The 20884-nt window shown below is 43.9% G+C and overlaps 1 protein-coding gene across 1 annotated transcript; it reads left to right on the forward strand.

Annotated features, from left to right (window-relative positions):
• Positions 1–816: 816 nt before the first annotated feature.
• sparc (secreted protein, acidic, cysteine-rich (osteonectin)) lies at positions 817–18020 on the forward strand. Its single transcript, XM_076739657.1, has 10 exons — positions 817–909; positions 9423–9488; positions 10096–10149; positions 11536–11623; positions 13546–13667; positions 14148–14268; positions 15489–15622; positions 16260–16408; positions 16833–16981; positions 17253–18020. Exons 2-10 carry the CDS (start codon positions 9432–9434, stop codon positions 17279–17281), a joined length of 903 nt encoding a protein of 300 aa, XP_076595772.1. The 5' UTR covers positions 817–909; positions 9423–9431; the 3' UTR covers positions 17282–18020.
• The last annotated feature ends 2864 nt before the right edge of the window (positions 18021–20884 follow it).

Genomic DNA, 20884 nt, shown 5'->3' on the forward strand with positions numbered 1-20884 from the left:
CCTCAATAAACTGAATGTTTTATGTCACAGGAAGCTCTCCAGGGCTTCATATAATATGAATTCTGCTGCCTGTTCTGTCGTGTGCAGCCCAAAATGAGCGGATTCATGCCGCAGACACCGTGGGCCTCCACACTAACATAGTATGAGAAACTAGTACGCAAGATTTTTTAGCAAAACTGTTGGAGTAGCATTAGTTGTTTACTTTTTCCAGTATTTTAAGAATTATTTGACGATGAAGATGCACAATGATTTTTTGTCTGTGGCTCGCATTTCTTCCTGTTTATCTTCTTAATGCATATCAAGATGTATTATATGACTATTGTTACTGTTATGATTATGGCTTGATAAGGGATTATTGCATACGTTTAAACAAGCAATTAACAAAACTGCTGCTGCTGTCCAGAGTCTTTCAGGACCTGCAAGCTCCAGAAAACACACATGTATGATTGTGCGCCCAGTTCTGTGCATTTTATTTGTGCTCCACAATTTTTGGGCAGAACAAACGATGAAACTTACATCATGTGAACCCTTGCAGCTATGCAGAGGCTGAAAGTGTGTTCGAAGATTTACGTTATCATCATCCCAAGCGTGAAGTTCCTCCACTGTTCCAACAACAGCATTATTTCAGCTGTACACAGAAACTGCTGGAAAAGTTATTATGCCCAGTCTGCTGGTTCCAGCCCAGACTGGGACCACAGCAGGAGCAGAGAGTGAACATTAAGCCCCACCTACCAGGGCAGGGGGAGTGCGGGAGGGAGGGAGTAATGGCTGAAGGGAGGGGGGTCTGCGTCCTAACTGGGACGTCCCACTGGAAATGTCTTCTGTGTGAACTGGTGAGGCTGTTAGATCGTCCCGGGCCCCGCACACTGCTGACTTCTCTTCTGGTGTCCCTGCTCTGCAAAGCTAAAGGTAAGAGCTCTCACTCTGACTGTTTATCGTGTTATCATGTGACCCTGGGCTGCAGCCTCTCACCTTTTAGTCTGCAAGACTTATGAGCAGAGAGAAGTGAGGTTTGGAGGAACTTACTGACAAATTTAGGTTGTGTTTTTCATGACAGTGTACTCATGCTCCAAAACTGCATTTTTATTCTGAGTTAAAAGTTTGCTGAAGTTGAATTTTTGAATGCTGATATAAAACAAATGCGCATTTCTTTGTCAGCTGACATAAATGAAGTTAAACACGCTGTTTCTTTTCCTGCCAGTCTGACCAAACAAGCAGCAGAATCTGCTCTTATCAGAGTTTATCACATTCATTTCACCTGCCATGATCTCAAAACTCAATCCAGAATTGAAAATTCACATTTAATTACCTGCAACAGATTCTCCAGCAGCTGCCTGCGTGACTGTCAGTGGTAATCTCTCAATTTTCCACCTAGTTTTCCACTATTTCTAAACTTACTTTAAAACTTTAAAATGACTGACATCTGGTTTAAAGTGCAGCTACTGTGGCCTCAAACCTCAGTGAACAATCTCCTCTGTTATTACAGCTAAAACAACTGCAGGGGAAGAACTCCCTGCAGGTAAACAAGCTGTGATTATGAGGATTCATTCTCTGTGGAGGTATTGTGTGCCACATCGGCAATAAGAGGAGAGGGAGGAGGAGGAGGGGGGCTGTGGTTTAGAGCTCAGGAGAGGAGGGAGATGCAGACGGAGGCTCATGTGTTGTTTGATTTTTTAATGTTTTCATGCATCGTCAAATAATTTGTTTTATAAAGCAACAATTTCATTGTCAGAGTTTTGTTTAGATGAAGAAACTGTTGACAGTTTACAGTTTTGCTTGTGGGTTTCTGCTGAGTTTTTAAAAACAAAGTGAGCAGAAAGAACGAAAACAAGAAAGGCAGAAATAAGTGAAAGAAGAAGAGGAGGAGGAGGAGTGGGGGAGGATGGGATTCCAACAAAGCCTGATAGAGCGTGTTCCTCCGATCTCTCCCTCCCTGCCTCTGTCTCCCTCTCCTCATCCCTCCGTCACTCCCCCTCCCTCATTACTCCCACCTAAAGGAATGCGGGTTGCCATAGCAGTCGGTCACCAGCTGTTGGAAACGCTCTGTTAGCTCAGACGCCTTCAAGTGTCGGGACGTCACTCACGCTCACCCACAGTTCGCAGAAAGAGGCTGATGTGCTCCCAAGGCTGTTTTTCTGGCTTTGTGCTTTGGCCTTTAGTTTCAGTGGGGAGAAATATTAATGCTGCAGCATTCGGTGTGTTCACAGTCTGTGTTTCAGCACAAAACCTGACCTCCTCATCATCCAACAACTTTGGGATGAACTGGAACGCCGACTGTGAGCCTCATCACCCAGCTTCACTGTTGGACCTCACTAATGATGTTGTGGCTGAACGGCAGCAAATTATTTATGAGGGTTGTTCCAGTGCAGTCTGAGGTGATACAGATTCTCCTCACTGGCCTTTCAATGCATGAAATTCTTGTTTTCGTCACACCTGTCTGCAGGCGGACTGAAGGACAGTGTGTCTGCATTAGTATGAGTGAAGGAGAGACAGAGCGTCTCTGGCTGCTTAATTGTTGAGGTGGCAGGTCTGGACCGAAGTGGGAGGAGGAGGAGGGAGGGGATGGGGAGGGTGGGCAGCGGCATTGCAGCCAAGGATGCTGGGAAATAGCGGCCAGCTTGGCAATCTCCAGAAAAACTCTAATCCCCCGACAGGAAGGAAGGATTGTGCTGCTGTCTGGGCTCGACGTGAGAAGAAAAACCTGGAGTTTACTGTCAGCTAAGAGAAACAAAAGAGAAAGACAGGAAGAGTCGAAGAGGGAAGGAAGAGACAGCAAGACAAAGACGCGAGGAGAGGACAGTCAATTAAGAACTAAAAGCCCAAAAGAGAAGGAGAGGAAGAAAGAAGGAGAAAAAAAAGAGACGTGACTGATGAACTAATTTAGGTTTAAAGATGAGAACCGCAACGTGCTTTTCAGTTATCACCTCTTAATCAGGCAGCGCAGGTGGCTTCCAGGTGAATCTCACCTCGTGCCAACTCCACAGCTCTTTATTTCAAAGCAGACTGACTACGTGTGCACTGACTCGCTCCTCTTACGGTGTTCACACAACAAGAAGCCTGAGAGAGGTCTCTGCAGATGACAGAGGTAATTTAAACCGCAGATTTACACTGCGGAGACTCAGACTGACAACATCTAAAAGGAGGGATTGAGCCTTTATCTTCTCAGAGGAGGTCTGATGAAAGCAGCTTCAAGATGTACAAAAGCAGCTCCGTACCATTAACGGTAATAACGATAATGTAAAAAGCCACAAAGAAAAGAGCGAGCGAGGATAAAAGCAAAGTGCACTCAAAGCCAAGTAAAAGCGAGAGCAGAGCGTCACTGGCAGACTTCATACCCTGAAATTAACCCAAGTTTCATGTCCGGTGACTGAACAACAATGCGGTGCTGTATGAGATATATTTATCTTTTATTTTGCAGAGGTAATAGTTTGGCCTCAACCCACAGAAAAGAACTCAGAGTAAAGACATCAAAGATGATCAAAACGAGAGAAACTGGATCAGAGCGAAGAGAAGTTCTGTGGAAACAAACAGAGGGTCTGTGAAAAAGGGGGGAGGGGGAAAACTGAGTCAGGTGACAAGAAACTCAGGTTTCATATATCCTGACCTTTCTTCTGCTTCCTCCACCCTCCTCTTCTCGTTTGTGCTCTTGTGTTTCCTGAGTGATGGGCTGGCCGGTGGTCTCTGAAACTGCTCTTTGTCCTGATGGCTTGAAGGGCCCCCCCCCCCCAGAGAGAAACTGAATTTGTCAGGTGTCTTATTGCCGGCTGAGGAGCCAGTTTGGACGGACGGGGTTTGATATTTGACAGGGTGTCGCAGCAGGTCGCTGATTTTACACATGAAACACATTTTTTAACTGAATCTAAGTAAAAAATGAAACTGACAAACTTATATTTGTCTGTTTAAAAGACATCGTGACTTGTAATTTCTACATAGGTCGTCTGTGCCAGTCTGTTATTACGACACTATTTATGTTGATTGTTAGGCGGAGACCTCGGTGGTGTTGCAGAAATGTTGTTTTCCGCCTTTCATCCTTTTATTCGTCTGAGCTGATGCACACTGCACAGCTGTTATTTCAGAGTGCACCATCTGTCTCTCTGAATTTGTCTCAAACAGTTTACAGGCTCTGACAGTATTTCTGCTAACTGACCTCAAAGGGCTCAGAGAGGCTTTTCTTCCAGACTCAGATCTCCTGACAGGGTTTCCGACACCTGCTTGACCTTTTGCATTCCTGTTTGGTCCCAGAAAATCATGAAGACCAAATGCTGGAAGCGTCCATCATAGAAGGATCTTCGTCCTCGTCTTGCTCATTTGTACAAAGAGTTTCCAGCATTTCTTCTTTGGGAGCAAAGAAGAAGCTGTTAAAATGCTGATCAGACTCCACTCACACTTCTTATTTCACCACAATCCTCCACCAGCATCAAGTCTGAGGTGTAATTGGAGCTGACAAGTGTCCACTGAGAGACCAGAACCCTGCTGACACGGGGCCAACCAGGATGAAGAACGACTTCAGAGATCAACCCCACTATCGTAAATTACTGAGGAAGACGAAGGGTCTCTGACGATCGCACCGACTTTTAAATAAAGAAGCACTTTTTAGAAAGCAGAAGAGTCATCAGTGAAACATGACTGGATGCAAAGTAAACAGTAAACCCTCGTCTTTTACAGCTGCCTTTTACATAAAGCATTTCATAAAGCTGACATTTTAAAGGCATTTCATCAACTAGAAGGTTTTTCCATCATAAAAAATGTACTCGGTCTACAGGGCTCAATAAAGACAGAGGAAATCACTGTTCATTCTCAGGCCTCGACTCAATATTTGCCTCTCCGCAGTCCTTTGCATGCCAGTGTTGTTTGTCTGCGCTGTTTGCTGGCAGACAGGCTGCTACAGGTTGTTTTTCCAGGCCGCTTGTTATGTCACAGAGAAGAAGAAATAGTTCCTCTAAATCTGCTCCCATTAAAGCGCCTCTGAAAAAGAGACAGAAGCAGAGAGAGACTGGAAAAAGATTTCTGTATTAGCAGCAGTTGCAGGTTGTTTTCCTCCATAGCGAGTTTACACTTGCTTACCTAACTAACCTCCCAAATTAAATACATTTGAGGAGAAAAAGGGGCCCTTTATGAGCCTGAAGTTTCCCTTTTAGCCTCGGTCCTGTTTGATTATGAGAGCAGCTTTCCAAATAAAATAATTTGTTTTGCTGTTACGTCAGTCCGGCCGGCCTCCTCTTTCCTGCAGAGCCGAGTCGATTGACTCTCTGACCAAACAGGAATATGTTAAAGCGGACATAGGACGGGAACACCGTGTCCCTCCAAATCAAATACTCAGCCCGTACTTTCTGGAGATGAGACCGGTTTTCGTTTTCCCCTCTTTGAGATCACGTTAAGCTCTCACTCTCCGTCAGACGCACCACTTATATGTGGGTCAGGAGTTCTTTTGAACAAATTTCCCGTCAGCAGAACACCTTGCTTTTTGTTTTTTTCTTTCAGCTTTGCTTTTTCAAAGGTACAGAGAAGTTTCCTTGTGTGCAGCTTGTTTGGAGACGTCACTGTCTGCGTCTTCTGCCAGGGTTCCTGTATTTTTCCACGCCCGAGCCTGCTCACGACTTCTCATCTGTGGACCTTCATGAACAGTGGTCACCATTGTTAAAGCACTGCCTCGCCACTGCATGAAGCACTGAAAGGTGTATTTTCCTTTGACAGGTGGAACAAAACAATGCAACAGTAATCGTGTTGCCTTTTAGTTTTCTTTTCCACAATGATTTTTTTGCTTACTTCAGTAGGAGCATCTCTTGTTCTACCGTCACTTTTCTGGAATGAAATTCTTATTTTTTGAACATCTCAGGTACCAGATACCCACATCAATACATCAAGCAGATGAACGTACATTAATAGAACTGAGAGAAATCCAAGAAAAATGCTGCTGTGAAACCCCTTAAATGTAGTTTATAGTTTACAGAAGTATGGAGGACCGGAGATGGCAAACTAAGAAACTGATTTCATTATCTTGATGTTTGGGTCTGCAAAAAAGACACTTCACACAAATGAAATTGCAGAGAAACAAAGTGTTCTCAGGGTAACTCTTGCAGAAACTGTGCCTCAGTTAACACCATGAAGAAAGTCACTAGCTACATACCAGCCTGGACGGAGGGTGGAGCCGCCATAGATACACATTGCTACGCCTCTGTCATGATTGGATCTGACTGAGAACCTGAGGACAAGCCCTAAATGGGACCATCATTTACAAAATGAACATCATGCTGTATTGAAGACGACTTGAAACTAGTGATTTAGCCGTAAACTCATCAGGAAAATGTTTACTGAGGTAATAAATTAAGTGAGAAGAAGTTCAATTTTCTCATAAGCTTACATACAATCACACTTCTTTTGCAGCCAGTGGAAATGCCCCCTGCTGGTCATTAGAAAGAATGCAGCTTGAAGGCACTTCAGCATTGGCTTTTCAGACCCAGAGGCTCCATTGGCTTATTATAGTGCCAATGGCCACAACACGTACAGGTTGTAAAATACTTCATGTTAAAACACAAAATGTTCACCTTCTATCAGATGTTATCTGTACAGTCATTGTGGCTGCAGTTTTAAGGTGTATCGATGTAGGCGGACAAGCTCCTCAGTCACATTCTGAGTTTTCATCTCATGATAAAACTTGCGCAAACTTGCTGTCAAGAAAGAATGCTGCATCGTATACAGCTGGATTACACCTCATTCCAAACACATCAGTCATTTCATGAGGTGCATTTTGACCATTTCGAGGGTGTCAACAGAGGAAAAAAGCGCCTCCAGGTGAACCATCAGCATGTCTTCATTTCTTGTTCAAATGGCAGAACGTTCTTGTGTTGCTTAAGGGTTCGTCAAACAGCACATGTCAACAGCCTCCACCTTTGGTCTACTGTTTGCAAACTTTCCCCTTTTCATTACATCTGTCCAAACACGTCGCCCCATTCAGAGGCTTCATGTCAAGAGGCCGTCCTGCATTTTTAAGGACACCCGGCAACCAGCCAAGCAAAGTGTTCTTCCACTCCCAAAATGCCAAGTTCAGTCTGCCTCAAGGCGATGTTTTTGAGGGCCTGGCATTCATCTCCGTTTCCTCCACGTCTGAGTTGATAGCTGCACAATGGGAAAATTTTCCAATGTGTAATGTTGCTGGAGAAGATTGGAGAGATAAGTGTTATTGATTTATTGCTGATTTAAACCTGCTGCCCTCTATCCGAGGCGCAGGAATTCCAAGTATTCCCAACTCTGTTTTGTAAATCTCATTATCCCCCGCTGATCTCCTGCAGTGTTCAGTATTTTGCACAAACTGTGTCAGCTCGCTTCAGTCTTATTGCCCTGCATGAGGAATTTCCCTCCCAGAAGAGCAAACACGCCACAGAAACAAGAGGTAGAGTCTGTTGTTGTGGGACAAATTCCAGTTCTTTTTGATATGAAGCCAAAAAATGCAAACAGCAACATAAAGTAAGCAGCGTAAATGGAAAAACTTTGATCTTTACTGTCAGCCTCCTGGGACACTTAAACTTACCCCTATATACCATACGTCCTTTGATGTGAGGAGGACAGAGATTGTTTCTGGATGTTTGGGTGAAACTGCTCACTTCATGGCGGTGGAGAGGGAGATAACTAATAGAGAAAGAGGGAGGAAGACCAAGCAATGCTATGCTTCATTACCGAACAAAGGAGCCCTTATTTAGCCCTTCAGACGAGACATGATGAAGGAAGAGAGGCAGGGATGGAGAAAGCATTTCGAGTCCCAAACAATGGATGCTCAGACAATCAGATGGAGATGAGAGTAGGAAAGACAGGCAGACTGGGGACTCATTGGGACTCTGCTCTCACGGCAGCCGGATCTCACAGGAAATGTGTGTCTTTGCATGTAAAAGTCATGTTTTCCATCAGGCTGTTTAGCATAAGTGTGACGAGGCTATGCTTTTGCATAAAATCATTTGTATTGTAATTTAACCCCTCTGGAGCAGCACTAAATCACAGAGAGCTGATTCAGAAACAAGTTTGTTCTTATGCATAAAGAAGACAGAGAGTCTACAGCCATGCTCGCAGTTCTGTGAGGCGTCACTCATGCACAGCGCTGCTTTAAGCTAAATGCTAATAGTGGCATGCTAACATGGTGACAGTAACAATGCTAACATGCCAAATTTTGTACCGATTATCCAATAATTTAAATATTTCTGTCCTGGACTGAGCAGCTAACCAACTGAAGACACTGCCATCTATTGAGCCACACGTCTCGCCTTCTTATAAATACACATTTCAGTTTATTGCAGATAAATTACAAACTAGGGCCAAGAAGCTGCATTTCAAAATGTGACAGACACAGTAAGATGCAGTATTGTCATGACACACTGCAGTTTGTTCATTGAACCTTCCTCCAGCCATTGAGCTGCCTAAAATCCCACATCAGATTCTTACATATCTGTTGAAAAAGGAGGCTGGTGGAAATACGAAGGGTTGAGGTGTGAAGGTGTGCTGCTTCAGGTTTTTGGAAAAATGTTGCAGTGAAAGTGTAGATGAAGACAGGAGCTGTTTACAGGCCCGTCTCCATCCGAACGGCACAAACGTCAGTTGACCCTGCCTGTTCCAGTCGGGTTTTTGAAGCCTCATTTAGTGCAATCAGCCGCTGTGCTCACTCTGATGTATGTAAGCTCCAGAAAGAGAGAAAATCCCTGTCAGCAGGTGAAATTATGTTCTGGGAGAGTCTGCTGAACAAAACCACAAACAGCCACAGACAATTCCAGCGCGACCTGGCAGCAAACAAAGCAGACACTGAGGGTTTTGTTTGGGAAGCTGGAAAGCTTCCATGAGTCTGTCCAGAGAGTTGTGTTACATGCTGTGTCCAGATGCTTTTGTTGTCCTCAGACAGACTGCAGGGCCGCAGGAGAGCAGCGCTGCTCATTGTTGTTCTTGGTTATTTGTCTGAGAAGTTGAACTATTTTGTGATCCTGTCAGTGAAAAGGTGAAATAAAGAGCAAGCTGAACATTGTCTGCTTTGTGCTTGATTTTCCTCGATTTTTAAGCCTCAGCATTTGTTGATTCTTGGGTTTCGTGACTTGAAGGAGAAACTTCAAAACTACTACATTCTTATCCTGTGCAGCACTACTAGTTCTACTACCACCAATACTTAGAAGAGGACTTTGGATTTGTTGTCCTTTCAAGGCTAAACACGCTCAATGAATTCAACTCTCACGATGACTCCAGGATTCATTTTGCTTCAGTCGTTCACATTTTGTAACAAGGACCAACAGCCGGTGAAGTGCGTCCGCCTGAGCTGTGTGTCCATTGCCCTCGATCAGGAACGTTCCGGGGAAAATGACAATAAAGTAATCAGAGAACTTGATATGAGTTCTTGATATGATTGTTGGTGTGAATGTGAGTAGCTCACCTGTCGCTCTTCGTCTCCACAGACTTTGAAGATGAGGGTGTGGATTGTCTTCGTCCTGTGCCTGGCTGGCCACGCCATGGCTGCTCCTGTAAGTTATACTGTGTGTGTGTGTGTGTGTGTGTGTGTGTGTGTGTGTATGTGTGTGTGTGTGTGTGTGTGTGTGTGTGTGTGTGTGTGTATGTGTGTGTGTGTGTGGTCTGTCTTCACGAGCGTGTTCCTCTCTCTCTTTGTTTTCCTGAGTGTGTCTCCTCCTCTCTCCTTTCCTGTCTGAGGATCGATTCACGTGTGAGAGTGTGAGTTTCCATGTATGCCTTTGTGTGTGTGTGTGTGTGTGTGTGTGTGTGCCTGATAATTGTGTTGACCTATCCAAGTGCAGTTCCTGTCTATATCAACTTGTGGGTGTGTGTGTTCTTATTTCAAGCCTGTGAAGATGAAATGTTTGCTTTCCTAATCCGAGTTGCTCCCCTGAATGTGCGCTGTGGCTGTGTATTTGTGTGTGTGTGTGTGTGTGTGTGTGTGTGTGTGTGTGTCTGCGTGCACTATTGTGTGGGTGGACATGTGAGTGAGATCATTGTCTGCTTCTGACTTCCTTCTATGAGTATTCACAAGTGTGTGTTCACGTGCAAGAGTTATAATGGTCTCACGTATGTGTATGTGTGTGTGTGTGTGTGCGTGTGTGTGTGTGTGTGTGTCAGACTGAGGAGGAGGCCATCGTGGAAGAGCTGGTCACTGAGGAGCCAGTTGTTGAGGTAAGTCCAGATGTTGATCCTGTTTTAGAGCACACAGGCCGTGTTTGATTCCTTAAAAACCTGCAAACATCTGCAGTTATACAAACTAAAGGCCTTAAACAGTCAATAATAAAGTAAACAATCCTGATGATGTTTACAGCCTGTCTGACTGAGTGTGGTCAGACCTCAGCAGTTATCTCTGCGTGTACAGTGTTTTCATAGTTGATCGAAATGATGGCCATAATTGCAAAAAGCAAGATTCAACTTGTCAAAGTTCTGTTACACACAGTTGTGTTGCACTGATTTTTTTTTAGGGAAGCTCAACCCAAATACTTTTGGTCTCATCTGAGTTTGATTTGGCATCTGTGTTGTGATTCCTGAGCCAAGCAGCTGCTCAGAGAGATGATCTGATCTGTGATGGAGCTTTGGGCTTTTGACGCTGCAGCCGAGGAAGTTCGGTGGTATTCATGTGACTTCTCGTGTGAACGCCCAAAGCTGAACTACTGAGCCTCATAGAGTTACTAAAAACTAAATGCAAGTCATGAGAAGTTAAACCAAACTAAAGCTCTTGATGAATCAATTCATTCAGATCCTGCTAACAGATCAGTTACCCATCATCCCAGTGGACACGATGCCACCATGTCTGAAGGCTTTTTGGCTTGTGGATACTTGAGATAAGTGATGTCGACTCTTTAAGTCTCATAAGGAGCAGCTCAGATGAGGAGTGACTATGTTTTCTGTTTATGGTGGAATCCCTCGATCTGGATATTTACCAAACTCTAATCAACCTGTTCACTAAATTTCACCTGAATCCATTTGTTAGGCTTTTCTAACAGAACACAACGTCCTTCATAACCTGCTGTAAACAAACCTAAACTACCAAAATATCCCCGTGCAAACCTTTTAATGAGCCTTCATGTGAACGTTTTACCATTTCCTGCTCCAGAGGTCCAGTGGGACCAGAGATCCCACAGCTGTTAATTTTAGCTGGCCGCTCAGTCTGCCAGCTGGTCAGGAAGCCATTACGTTTTTCATGGCTTCGCCACATGTGGATCCAGCTGCTTGTTATTGTTGGATATTATGGTCTCGCTGCTCCCAGACTCTGTTTGGCCTTCAGGGAGGAACCTTCCTTAGTGGTGACATTTCAACTCCTTTTTTCAGGAAAACCAGGGATATTTACGCGGTTTGGTTTAAGTGGACGTCAGACAGAAATAGACCTGAAGACTGTTGCAGGGAAATTGTCTGCAAGACCAAATTCGGAAAATGCAATAAGAAAAAACCTACGGAGAAGCAGGCAGTTTCTTTCTTCACTCAGATTTCCTCTTCGTCTCACACTCACTTTGGACCAGATGATAATAAGTTCCTCTGCATGTGACAGTCTGACCTCTGACCTCTCTTGTTCCCCAGGAGGCCGAGGTGGGTGCTAACCCAGTGCAGATTGAGGTTGGAGACTTTGACGAGGCCATCGAGATCGTTGAAGACGTCGCTGCTGAGAGTAAGTCCACAAACACACATGCAAACTGTTTTTGTTGCACAAAACAACATCGCATCAGCTTACATCACTTCCCAGGAGGCTTACCCCAATTTAACCATAACCACTACATGCCTAATCCCATCACTAACCAAAAACCAAGTCTTAATCCGAAAATGTCATGCTTTATCTTGTGGGGACTGGAGATTAGTCCCTACAAAGTCCCTGCAATGTCGTCATAGCTGTCATAGCGTCATTTCAGGCCTCAGCGGGCAGCTAATTTCAATGAAAGAGCTCTAAAAACCAACTGTTTACCACCACATAGCAGCACTCAGCAGCAAACAGCAGGCAGACACGGAGACCAGCTGCTGAGCTCAGTGGAGCTTTTAGAGCCAGATGTTTCCTTCAGGAGTTGGTGGAGACCAAAACAGAGTTTAAGGAGAGTGAATATAGGACTTATTATTATCTTCAACAGGTGACACAAACTCGACTCCAAATGAAAGATCACGTTAACAAGTTCTCCATATCAGCTTCAGAGGCGATAACGCGTTAATGTTGTGCTCGCAGCTCGTTTCCAGCGCCCCCAAGTGGCCAGAAAAATCAGCCACTGCAGGTTTCAATGAAAGTAAACAAGTATCAGTGTCAAGTGTTAAGTGTGTTCAACTATCAAAATGTAAAAATACTAAAATTCAGATGCATTCAATTAAAAAAAGACCAAAATAAGCAGGTAAGTGAAGCTGTAGTTGCTGTAAAGTTGTAAACATAATTTTTTTTCCTAATATGCTGTGAAGTAAAAGGTGGCTTCAGGAGATGTTCCTGAAAATCACTGATGTGCAAACACTCGTATGGAAATTTATGGTCGCCTAAACTCAACTGAACGTCTGAACTCAAACTCCCATAATCCTTTGGGTTTTCAGTTTCGGTGACTTCAGGTATAAAACCTGTCATGATCTCACATCGACCTGTTTGATTTAGCTGCGTTTCGCTCGTCTGCTCTCCAGCTTCAGGATCTGGGTTGTGAGCTTTAGTGAAGCCTCAGACTGGCAAACCAAACAGCCATAATAACAGACTGCGAGGAGACGGCTGTGATTACATGTTCCACCCTGCTTTAAGTAGCTCTAACTGAGCCACAGGCAACACCAGCGGCTGGAAAACAGTCCAGCCGCACAAAGTGTGCAGAACAGGAGATACTTAGATTTACTCAACTGTTTTATTTCCATTAGCACCAGAAAAAAAAATGTCCATTTTGACTCTGAGTGTATCCACACATGCAGATATCTTCTCTGAATCTGCACCAGTACAACAGAGGTGGAAGGAAATTAATTTTTGATGCTGACAACTAAGAGACAATGTCCCTTTTACTCTGTTCAGTTTTTATTTTAGCATCTTTTTAGTGAAGAATGAGCCCTTAAAACTGCCAAAAGGACATCAATGCTCCAAAATCTCCACAAAAAACATGTGATTCACGAAGAAGGAAGGACAGAAGGAACCGAGTAAGGAAACATGGAAGGATAGAAGGAAGTGTTAGGAGCTGTCTTCGTGTTAAATTAGAAGCTAAATGATCACCACAGTGCCTTAAGTGGAGGCTCTGCTCCACATCTCTAACTGTTTATTTTCTGTCCTCAACTCTAAAATCAGCATTTTTCCGTCACCTCTGCAGTTTTTCATGAGGCAGCGTTTCAGGACTGTAATTTTCCTCTTGACCAAACTCCTTCATGACAGCTGCTCTGTTTATTCAGTCATTTCGTCATTTTGCCAATTAATCTTCTATATGTGAATGATTTCATTTGAGTTTTCTTTTGGCTTGAAAACTGCAGCAGAGGACTGGAAAGTATCTGTCTGGATTGGCTCGTGGTGTCTGTTTGGCCTCCGTCAGATCGGTGTTTCACTCATGACGCTGAGAAAAAAAATGTAACTCTGCTTCTGTATCTGTGCTCTTTCCTCAGACCCCTGCCTGAACCACCACTGCAAGAAGGGAAAAGTGTGTGAGGTCGACGAGAGCAACACCCCCATGTGTGTGTGCCAGGACCCCTCCACCTGCCCCGCCGCCGAGGGAGAGTTCGAGCACGTGAGTGTGAAAACAGTCACTGTAAATCCGTATTTATCCCGCGACTGTGAACTCATCACCGAGGAGTCCCACTTGTCTGTTAGTTAACATGAAATCTCACAGCAAAGATTTAGATGGCGTTTGCTAAAAAACACTGGAATTCTACTTATTTTTCCACATAATCACGTCATTTGTGAATGAATAGCATTAAACCATTTTGAGTTTCACTCCTGAAAACACGTTTGAATGAAACATAACAGTAGTTTGTTGTGCAGTTTGGTTTAAAGCAGAGACACGAAACTCTTTTAGGTAACGCTTTATTTTAATATACACATATTCATCATTAGCTAGTCACTTATTAGCATGCATATTAGTAGCATATTGGGCCTTTATAGAGTATTATAGAACATTTATTAATGCCTTATTCTGCATGATCATATTCTACATTCCCCCAATAATCTCTAATTAATCTTCTTCTTCTGTCTCTGTTTTCTCCCTCAGATTTGTGGCACCGACAACAAGACCTATGACACCTCTTGCCACTTCTTTGCCACCAAGTGCACCCTGGAGGGAACCAAGAAGGGCCACAAGCTGCACCTGGACTACGTCGGACCCTGCAAATGTGAGCTCTCACACTCTGCTCCTAACGTTCCTGCTGTTTGCAGAGAGTCTGAGTTTCCCAAAGATTTACAGCAGCGTTCAGCTTTGCATGCAAACAGAGCGGCTGATTAGAAGTGATGAACAGCTCGATAAAGACTAAACTGTTCTTATTATTTCAACTATTTTGAGTAAATGAGTATGTTACCTCCACCCTGGACACACCCGCCTCACAGGGGCCAGATGTTAATGTTGGCTGTGGAGAAAATGTCTCTTTTCCACCATTTTTTCAAATGAGGTATAATTTAAAAGGTTTGTATTTTGGTCTTTCGGGGAGAGGGGAGGCACCTCACGGACGGATTCTCCAAAAGAAAGTAAAAGAAGTACATTTTTTATCTGTCTGCACACATCGTTGTTTCCAGCTGTTTGGAATTCTTCAGATTTTACGTCATTTTGATGGAAAGTCTGTGACAATTATCAAACCACTTCAGCTGCAGTCTATCTCATCTTTCATCGCAGTTCCTGCATCTTGTTGTTCTTTATGTCCTTTGTTTTGATCACGTGGTCTCTGTTGTTTATCTGGTCCTGTCTGTTTGTCCACTATCGAGGGATCGACATGTATCTTAACCTCCTGAGTATTTTTTGTTCTCACTCATCTGTCTGAAAAGCGAAGCTGCGGCTAAGCTCAGCTCCCTCCCTGTGCACTGTTAGCATAGCGTCGCTGTGACCTGCAGGCTGCAGCTCAGGGTTGGGAGGATCCGTCCGGACATGCAGGCTAAATTTCTTCCACTGTTTGAACTGAAACACCACACACACACACACACACACACACACACACACACACACACACACACACACACACACACACTGTGAGGAGATGAGTCAGGGCTGAAGGGCTCAGATGGAGAACAAGGTGTTGTTCAGTACCCGAATGAAACAGGATGCAGGTTGTGATTTTGGGATATTTGACATGAATATTCAGATGCAGATGACTTTTTGTTGTTAACCATTTCACCTTAATTCTTTGTGGCACTTAAGCAGATTTTCCATTGTGCAGTGTTTGTAATGGTCCTTTAAGTCTCTCGACGTGCAGGCGTAATAATGACATGCTTTAACACCAATGATGCTCAGCTGTCCTGCAGCGTCACAGATGTCATGATTCCTCCTGTGTGGAGGTGAGGCCTTCAGGGTTTGAATGAAAGTCTGTCCGCTTGTCTTCGTGCTGACAGTGTTTCCTCTCTGCAGACATTGAGCCCTGCATGGACACCGAGCTGAACGAGTTCCCCCTGCGTATGAGGGACTGGCTGAAGAACGTCCTGGTGACTCTGTACGAGCGCGACGAGGACAACAACCTGCTGACCGAGAAGCAGAAGCTCAGGGTGAGCTAACATGGACTTACAGGATGCGTCTGCGGAACGTTCCAGTCTGTGTGTTTGCAGTGTAAAATGTAAACTGTTGATAGGTGGATGTATTAGGTGCATTATCAGGCTTTGGCAAACATTTTAGTCACAGCACAAACTCATAAAGTCAGCATTTAATGTGTTCTGTACGACGTGTGAGCCTCTATTATTTAGAGCTGTGAAAGGAGTCAACAGGTTTTTAGAGGCTACATTAGATCATTAGAATCACATTTTCACAGAGCGGAGACACTAAACACTCAGGAATTCAACTGAATAACTCTGTGTTTGCTTTCAAGGTTCTTTATGAGAGAAACAGTTCATTAATGTCACATCAGTGTCACAAATATTGAGATGTATTACAATCAATGGTGAAGGGTAAGGACTGCGTTCACCTGACAGACAGTGTTCATTATATTCAAAACACACAGATTGATGCCTGAAGTGTTTGTAAAGAACGAAGTCTGAGGTAGAACATCAGGAAGAGTTGAAAAAAGTGGGCTGTGCTGCAAACCTCCCAGAGCTTTTCCATTTTTGTACTTTAAGACTCCAAAGAGCTCCAAACATCTCATCAGGGGTCACTGACTGCTGGAGTCTATTTGTCGGTCCAATCTTTCAGGTGAAGAAGATCTATGAGAACGAGAAGAGGCTGCAGGCTGGCAAACACTCTCTGGACCTGCTGGCTCACGACTTCGAGAAGAACTACAACATGTACATCTACCCCGTCCACTGGCAGTTCGGCCAGCTCGACCAGCACCCCGTCGACGGGTACGTAGGAAACAGGATGCGACTGAAATGGCCAGAAGGATGGAAAACGTTAGGAGCTATTCTGGAGAAGATCCAGGTTTTATTCCAATGTGGCAGAGTCAGCACACAGAGGGTCTTGTAAACTAAATGATCTGCGTCGCTCAGCCAGTGGTTGAGCTTCTGGCAGACTGAGACCTGATTGGTTTCCAGTGTGGATGCTGCAGACTGTGATCTCACACCACGGCAGTTACAGACAGGAACTGATGCATGCAACGGTTCAGCAGCTGCTCTCCACTTTATAACGACTTATTCAGAAAAATGATGACGTGGCTGCGAGACGCTGAGTGTGCCAGCAAGGACCCAAATTCACCAGCGTTAAAACATGGCTGCCTCCAGCGTGGCTGAATTTAACTCTAACGTATCCTCGTGTGCTGTATTCCACCAGATACCTGACCCACACAGAGCTCTCCCCCCTGCGTGCTCCTCTCATTCCCATGGAGCATTGCACCACCCGCTTCTTCGAGCAGTGCGACACCGACAGCGACAAATACATCGCCCTGGAGGAGTGGGCCACGTGCTTCGGCATCAAGGACCGTGAGTATCGACTCAAGATTATTACGTAACGAGTCAGCCTTGACTTTCAGTTTCATGCATGTCACAAACAGCTGCCTCTGGGGTTACGGAAGCTTCTAGAGTTCGCAGCCCGACAATAAACATAAATATGGGTTGTAATTAACCTGCTTGCACAAACGATGAGAGGGCAGGCTGAATTCTCTCTTTACTGATTCAGTCATTTTTGGGTGAAGTCGTGATCGCCACGCTGACTGTCGGATGTTTCGTGTCTTTCGTGTCTTTGTGTTTGCAGAGGACGTGGACAAAGACCTCATCGTCTAAGCTCCTCAGCAGCAGCAGCAGTATGACAACTCCTAGTCGCTACTAACGGGACAAGGTGCTGATCCCTAAGTTAAAGAAATCACAGTAACGGTGCTAATTGCAAATAATTTTTTATTTTGTTTTTTTTTTTTAATAATGACCTTTCCTACCTATACCACTACAAAAAGATTACAAAAGAAAAATGTGCACAGTCTGTACTAACCATCACATGTTCATGCAACTTTGAATTCTCTCGTTTGTTGAACAAAAGTCCCGTAAAGAAAACTAAAGACCTCTGATGTAAATGTATGTTGTTGACAATATTATATATATATGCTATGATTTGTTCAGGGCATTGATTGGACATCGATTTGAAACGTTACCTTGAGGAGACTAAACTGTAAAGTCAAAAATAAAGTTTCTAAATAAATGCTCCCTCTGCTTGCTTTCTACAAACATCTTTTTAGTTTTTGCACTCTTTTGGTGGTGGACTCATTTTTTTTGTCATTTTGTGTATTTTGGTTTTTGATCTTTTGACTGCTGCTTGAAGAGTTGTTCATTTTTATTTTGCATACAGACTCTGTGTCCCAGACGAGGACACGCGTGTACTGATATTTGAAACAATAAAGAGGATATATTGTTTGGACGTTTAATGGGGGGAAAATCTCGCAGGCTGAGAGTTTTTCTCATAATTAACATGTTTCTACTGACACTGAGAGCACGACCAAACACTTTCCATGAATAAAAGACTATGAAAAGATCCTGAAATCTCTGCATGCATTCATATCTGCGTGTCTTTCTCCTCAGCGAAGGAGTTTCTGTTGAGATGATCTGACCAGACGAGAGGAGGCCAGTTTGCGTGTGACGAAGACTTGACCGTGTTAGCATCTTGAAAAAGAATCTAGTGTCACATTTCTATCAGACTCAGAAATATAAGAAGACTCTTTATAAGAAGCTCTCATCCCGTCTTTTTGGTGCATTATGTGCCTCTGAATGCTGCCTTTGTGCAGCAGTAATGCTTTCAATCCTTTCCTCGTGAGTCTAATTGGGGGAAAAAAGCCAGTTTACAAGCGTCTAAAACAAACCTCGTCCTCCTTTTCTCCTGCAGACCTTTTCTTTTCTGCTGTTTTTCTCTCAACCATTTTCACTGAGGTTTGGTTTTGGTTCTCTATAATAGAGATTTGGAGTTTGTTCTGCTGCTACACTGATTACTCAACATGAGAGTCAGCCAGATGTCAAAAATGCAGATGTTGAAAATCCAGGAGAGAAGTTAACTGTTTAGTTTTGCCTGGATTTCAACTAAATCTAAAATCTTTCTTCTCGTTAATTGTTCAGCTCAGTTTCGTTCAGAAATACTGTCACGGCAGCATCTCGGAACTCAGATAATTCAACAACGTTTGGGCTGATGGCGCTTTTCTAAGTGCAAAATGAATCAAGCTAAAAACCCCATTAAATGTTTACAGCTAACAGAGAAGATAAACTCACTGAAAACTACTTCAAATAACATTAAGCTGCATTTAAAAGCATCATAACAGCAGCTGAAAATCCTGTTTTTGCTGTCCTCCTGTGGTGAAGCTTCTCCTCTGCTGGAGCTGAAGGACCAGGACCAGACCAGGACCAGACCAGGACCAGATAGGACTGGTTACCACACTCCTTTCACATCACGTCCTCTTTCAGTCTGTGAACCTGCCTGCCGGCTGTTGCTGCCTGTAATCTGTTCATGTTCCCCATAAAAGATTCACCACTTAATTAGCAGACGTGTGTGGCGACGTCGTCTTGTTTTTAGTGTGTTTTAAAGGTTTCTAATCAGGCAGAACATGAAAACATCTGTGTGGATGAACTGTTTGAAAGTGCTGTAGGACCTTTAAAACAAAGCTCCGGTAGGATATCATGCTGCTGTTCAAGGCTTGAAATCAGCTGAACACTGCTGGACCCTTCCATGTTAAAAAGGTTTACTTCTCCAAAGGTTTTGGGTGTAAACATACAACATGTGTGTGCTTTTTTCTTACATAACCCACCACAGCCTAAAGAAAACATAGGTGGTGTAAATATGTGTGAAAAGGGGCCATAAAAGGAGCCAAACCACGAGGACATTTTGTTCAAAACAAAGCCTGTGCTGTAAACAGGCTTTAGAGCGAACCTGCCGTACATGGCTCACATGCATGAGATCCCCTGGCCGTGGCTTTCAGTTACTGTGTTACACCAAGCTGCTCGTGGTCCCCAGGGAGACTGGAGAGGGAGATCGAGCGCCCTGTTACCATCCCCACCCGCTCATCCAGACTCCAGTGTCAAGAATGTGAAACAACAGCCGAGCCTCGTCCACAAAGCCCAAGTCCCTCCTCTCAGCCACAGCAGGAAAAAAACGCTCCCAGCTTCACTTTCTGTCCTCACACAGACGCTGAGAGACGGAGGAAAGGCAGGTTTTTACAATATGAGCTCTACTTCTGGTCTTTCATCTCCTCTCTGCTGGGAGATGGCGCTGCACACACTTTAAAAATTCATCTCAGGTCTCTCTGAATCACACATAAAGAAATGTTCGTCCTGCTTGTTGCACCTCTCCTGGTTGACAGTGCCAATAAATAAACATGCAGTGACACATTTCACGCCATGATAACATATTTCATGCATCAAAATCAATAATAAACAAAGTTTCTGGCGGGTATTTTTTTCTGATTCGAGCAAACAGCAGTCTTCAACACGAGCCCCTGCTGTAGACCCGTCCCTGCTGCAGAGGGCGACATGTTGACAGCTCTCATCTTTAAGATCAGATCGTCTGACAGAACCAGAGGTGGTACTGATACTGTCCACATTCACTGACTCTTAGTTCATTTTTTTAATATTTGGCCTTTTCACTGACACAATACATTTGAATTTTGCTATTATATTCAGTCATTCATATTCATCTTCTGTTCTCTTGTTAAAAGGCACAGACGGATGGTTTAAGGTAATTCACTTCATTTCTTTGTTACAGTGCATCATTAGATAACACATTAACTGGAATGATAAGAGCTTTCAAGCAGGTTCTGCAAATGAACCAGTGCTTCTGAGTGAGTACTGTTTGAATTAAGAAAAACAGCCTGCTGCTCTCCTCCTGTTTTATTCTAATGAGAGTGAAACTTTATTCTCAACCTTCTGGTTTGACAAAATGATCAATGTTCACTCACCAGCCTCCAGGCATGTAACCACACCGCGGCCAAAACTGAGTCATTTCAATGACACCTGAGCAAACCCCCTCAGCTGATGAAACCTGTGAGTTGCAGTTGAAATCTTGTAAGTGGACATTGAGTTCAGATTATTTTCTCATGAGATATTCAGGTTCTACAGTGTAGAAAGTCATTAGACTGTGCTGCCATCACCAAAGAGCCTGAAAACCACTTCGGCAGTTCATTTAATATTTTTAGATTTGACATGCATTTATCTCTTCTCTCTGACGCAAAACTCAGTGATACCTACAGCTTAGACTTCTCTTTAATCCATTAAACCAGTTAAACTGGTTGAACAATCTACACAGTTTGATGAGTCCTCCGCCCTAATTAAGTCAGTTTCAACACCGAATAAAGATTTGTCGCCCCCAAGTGGGGAAGACGCTCCGGTGCACCGCCCGCTGCGAGCTAAATACAAACC

The sequence above is a fragment of the Chaetodon auriga genome, chromosome 9 (assembly GCF_051107435.1).
Source record: "Chaetodon auriga isolate fChaAug3 chromosome 9, fChaAug3.hap1, whole genome shotgun sequence".
Lineage (NCBI taxonomy): Eukaryota > Metazoa > Chordata > Actinopteri > Chaetodontiformes > Chaetodontidae > Chaetodon > Chaetodon auriga.